The 3,472-nt window shown below is 46.9% G+C and overlaps 1 protein-coding gene across 1 annotated transcript in view; it reads right to left on the bottom strand.

The window, feature by feature from the left end:
• FBXO18 (F-box protein, helicase, 18) overlaps positions 1–3,472 on the bottom strand; it is a 45,913-nt gene that overhangs the window by 18,544 nt on the left and 23,897 nt on the right. The window contains exons 4-6 of the mRNA XM_012664904.1: positions 2,160–2,761; positions 505–635; positions 261–400 (exon numbers count right to left, since the gene is read on the bottom strand). Of these exons, the coding sequence (XP_012520358.1) occupies positions 261–400; positions 505–635; positions 2,160–2,761 (873 nt within the window). The remainder of the gene's footprint in view (positions 1–260; positions 401–504; positions 636–2,159; positions 2,762–3,472) is intronic.

The raw sequence follows: 3,472 nt of genomic DNA, 5'->3' as shown, positions 1-3,472 counted from the left end.
GAGGCTAAATGACCACCTTTCAGAAATACTTTAGAGATGATTCCTCAACGGAAGGGAAATCAGATTAAATTTTTTAAAAAACTCCTTCTAAATCTAATAATCCATAATTATATGGCCTTTATTTCTCCAATGACAAGATTGATGCTTCTAAGTGTTCAGATTAAAGATTTTCAAAATAAAGTAGCCCCCAGCTGAACTTAATCACCAATATACTCTCTCCCAGTGAAAAAAGATGCCACCTCCTCCCGTGGCCTCTTAACGTACCCCAGCAGCAACGTAGAGGTCGGGCAGGTGTTGACGCACGCACGCCTCGGCCTCGGGAAGCAGGGGGTGGTCCCTCAGGCTCCACAGCACCCTCTCAGGGTCTACGCTTGGGGAGCACTTAGTGGTGGCTATGTATCTGCAACACATTCACAGAAGAGTCCGTGAGAAGGACGATCACAAGCCCCGACGTGCGGGGAAGGACTTCGAAATCTGCCTCCCCTGCGGAGAAAAGCGGCTCACCGTATGAGGTTCAGCACGCACAAGTCCGACTCCTTTTCTATGCCGCAGTTCAACAGGATGCCGTCCACTCTGCTCACGGCTTGCTCCTCGTTCATCAGGTATCGATGGTACAGCTTCTTCCAAGGAATGAACTACATGGTTCAAGAAATCCAAAATAACACGCGGGCAACGGCTATTAGAAAGCAGACTGAGCCACAAACACATAGATAACCTTCCAACAACTGAAAAGCAATGACAGCTCACGATTCAAAAGCTGTGCAAATCAGGCAGAAATATAATGCAAATTTTGGTTAGAAACCAGGAGAACTGGGTCTTGGTCCTGGTTCTAACACTAACTTGTTATACAATTTGGGAAAAGCTAGTACGGTTTCCCAGTCTGAAATATCAGCACACTAGTAGCTCAGAGTTTCAATGAGAATAAAATGAGAGCTGGGCTATGCTAACATCAGACGAAACGACTTTAAGGCAAACACTGCTACAGAGACAAAGAAAGACAATACATAATGATAAAAGGGGCAGTTCACCAAGAAGATACAATAATTATAAAAACATATGCACCAAATATCAGAGCTACTAAATATATGAGGCAAGTATTGACAGAACTGAGGAAGAAACAGGTAGCAACACAATAACAGCAGGAGACTTCAACAGCCCAATTTCCATAATGGATGGAACAACCAGACAGAGGATGAACAAGGAAACAGGACTTGAGGAATACTACAGACTAACTGGATCTGACACACACACACACACACACACACACACACACACACACACACACACACACACACACACAGAGTATTCCACCCAACAACTGCAGAATATACATTCTTTCAGTGCACATGAAACTGTCCCCAGGATGTTAGTCCACAAAACAAGTCTTACAAATTCAAAAAGACTGAGATTATACAAAGTGTCTTTTTCAATCCCTATGGAATGAAACTAGAAATCAGTAGAAGGAAAACTGGGAAATCCACAAAGACACGAGAATTTAACAACACACTTAAAACAGCCAATGGGTCAAAGAAAAACATCACAAGGAAAATTAGAAAATGCCTTGAGACTAATGAAAATGAAAACACCACATCCCGGAACTCGTGGGATGCAAGGAATGCAGTGCACAGAGGGGAGTTCAGAGCCATAAACGCTCACATTGAAAAAGAAGATCCAAAATCCACAGCCTAACTTTACACCTCAACAAACTAGAAAAAAAAAAGCAAAGCCCAAGCGAATAATTTAAAGTGGGGAGGAAAACCGTAATAAAGGATGTGATAAATCCCGTAGGAGAGGTGTAAATTGCTGTAGTAGCACACAGCAGAGAACACGATTAACTCCAGTGGGCTGAAATGGAAGGACCAGGTAGTAAGAGCTAAGCCCTGAAGAACAGGTCGGGTGTCACAGAGATGTGCGGGGCCCTCCAGGCGGGGTGGGGAATTAGAGCAATCACAGCGGGCAGGCAGGACACAGGGAGGATGTGCTGAGGCTGGGTATCGGGGTGGCGCAGACGTGAGGCCGTGAGCGTCTCTAAGCAGTTTGGACGGCGTTCTGAAGGCAAGCGGAAACCGCCATTTCTGAACAGACCCTCTGGTCAGAAGCGTACATTATTTTATGTGCTTTTAGGGACGGTGCCCTTTGACTCCGAGCACTGCACTCACCAGCGGGTCGCGGATGATCTCCCTCCACAGGTGGCACACCAAGCTCAGGTTCCAGTAGAGGTCCTCCACCGGGAGGAAGGCGAACACGTGCCTCAGGACCTCGCTGGGCAGGCTGCAGATGTGGCTCGGCGCTTCCTGGCAGGGCAAGGTCCCAAGAAGCCCATAGTACTCGTCAGGCTCGGGATCAGGACCAACGTCCCCGACGTCCTGGTCGGTTTCTCCAGACTCTGCAGAGAGCTGTGACCCGCAGTCCTCCACTTCCTGCCGCGCTTCCTTAGGCCTTGTGCATGGCAGGGACGGATGATGCCGTGGGGTTTTCTTAGCAACTCCATCCCACTGGCTGGCCCCAGTAGCCTGATTACCGTCTTCCTCAAAGGACCGAGACCGCTTCCTGGTGGGCACGGGAGACCCTGACGCGCCCAACCTCGCTTCTCCATCGCATCCCTGAAGTGGGGCACAACTGCTCTCTGCAGGAAAGATCATGTCACCCTCCGAGTCCTGACAGCTGTCCTGGCCAACAGAATTGCTTCTGGCCATGTCATTGGTGCACGGCTGCCGGCCAGCTAGGAAGAACTCAGGGTTGCATCTTTGACATCCTCGACCTGTCCAGAGAACCCAAAAAGTAAAGGACGAGAAGTGAGCAATGACTGCTGACCTGCCGTGGACCCAAATAAGACAAACTAATTTACACTTATCTATGTTAACAGAGGAAAGAGAGATGCATTTATTTATGGGCCAGGTCATTATATAAATAGCTAATCCAAAAATGTTTATATTTGGCTCTAGGGTATAATCAGACACACACTTGCAAAGAGACACAGGCCAGTCTCTGGGTGGCGTGATGGCCCACATCACACCTGCAATGTACACAAGGGTGACACGCTGCTCACACTCACACCTCCACTCACAAAACACAACTCTCCGGACTTGCTCCCTCAACAGAAAGTCTAAGTGTGCGTAAGTACAAAGGAACATGCTTGACGTTATTAGGATTCAGAAAATCCCACTCTTCATTTGACAAAGTTGAACCCTTTTATTTCCTCCGGTGAAGCTGATACAGTAATATATTTTAAAATAAAAAGAAAGGATTCAGAATTCTTTTCATATTACTGGAGTGACACCTAATCTCTGCTACGCATGTATTCGACCAGCATTTACTAAGACCCTGTGACCATGAGGCAAATATAAAGTGAAAAACGGCCCGTTTCCTGACCTCGCAGACTTTCAGGTACGTAGAGAAACCCAAATGGTGACTTCACACATCACCACGGCATTTTCAGACTCCTAAAAATTATTTTAAAATGCCAATGAAG

Source organism: Propithecus coquereli, unplaced genomic scaffold, assembly GCF_000956105.1.
Source record: "Propithecus coquereli isolate 6110/MARCELLA unplaced genomic scaffold, Pcoq_1.0 Scaffold94, whole genome shotgun sequence".
In the NCBI taxonomy this organism is placed as follows: domain Eukaryota; kingdom Metazoa; phylum Chordata; class Mammalia; order Primates; family Indriidae; genus Propithecus; species Propithecus coquereli.
Note: the sequence above shows the minus strand (reverse complement) of the source record. Positions and strands in the feature narration are given on the sequence as shown.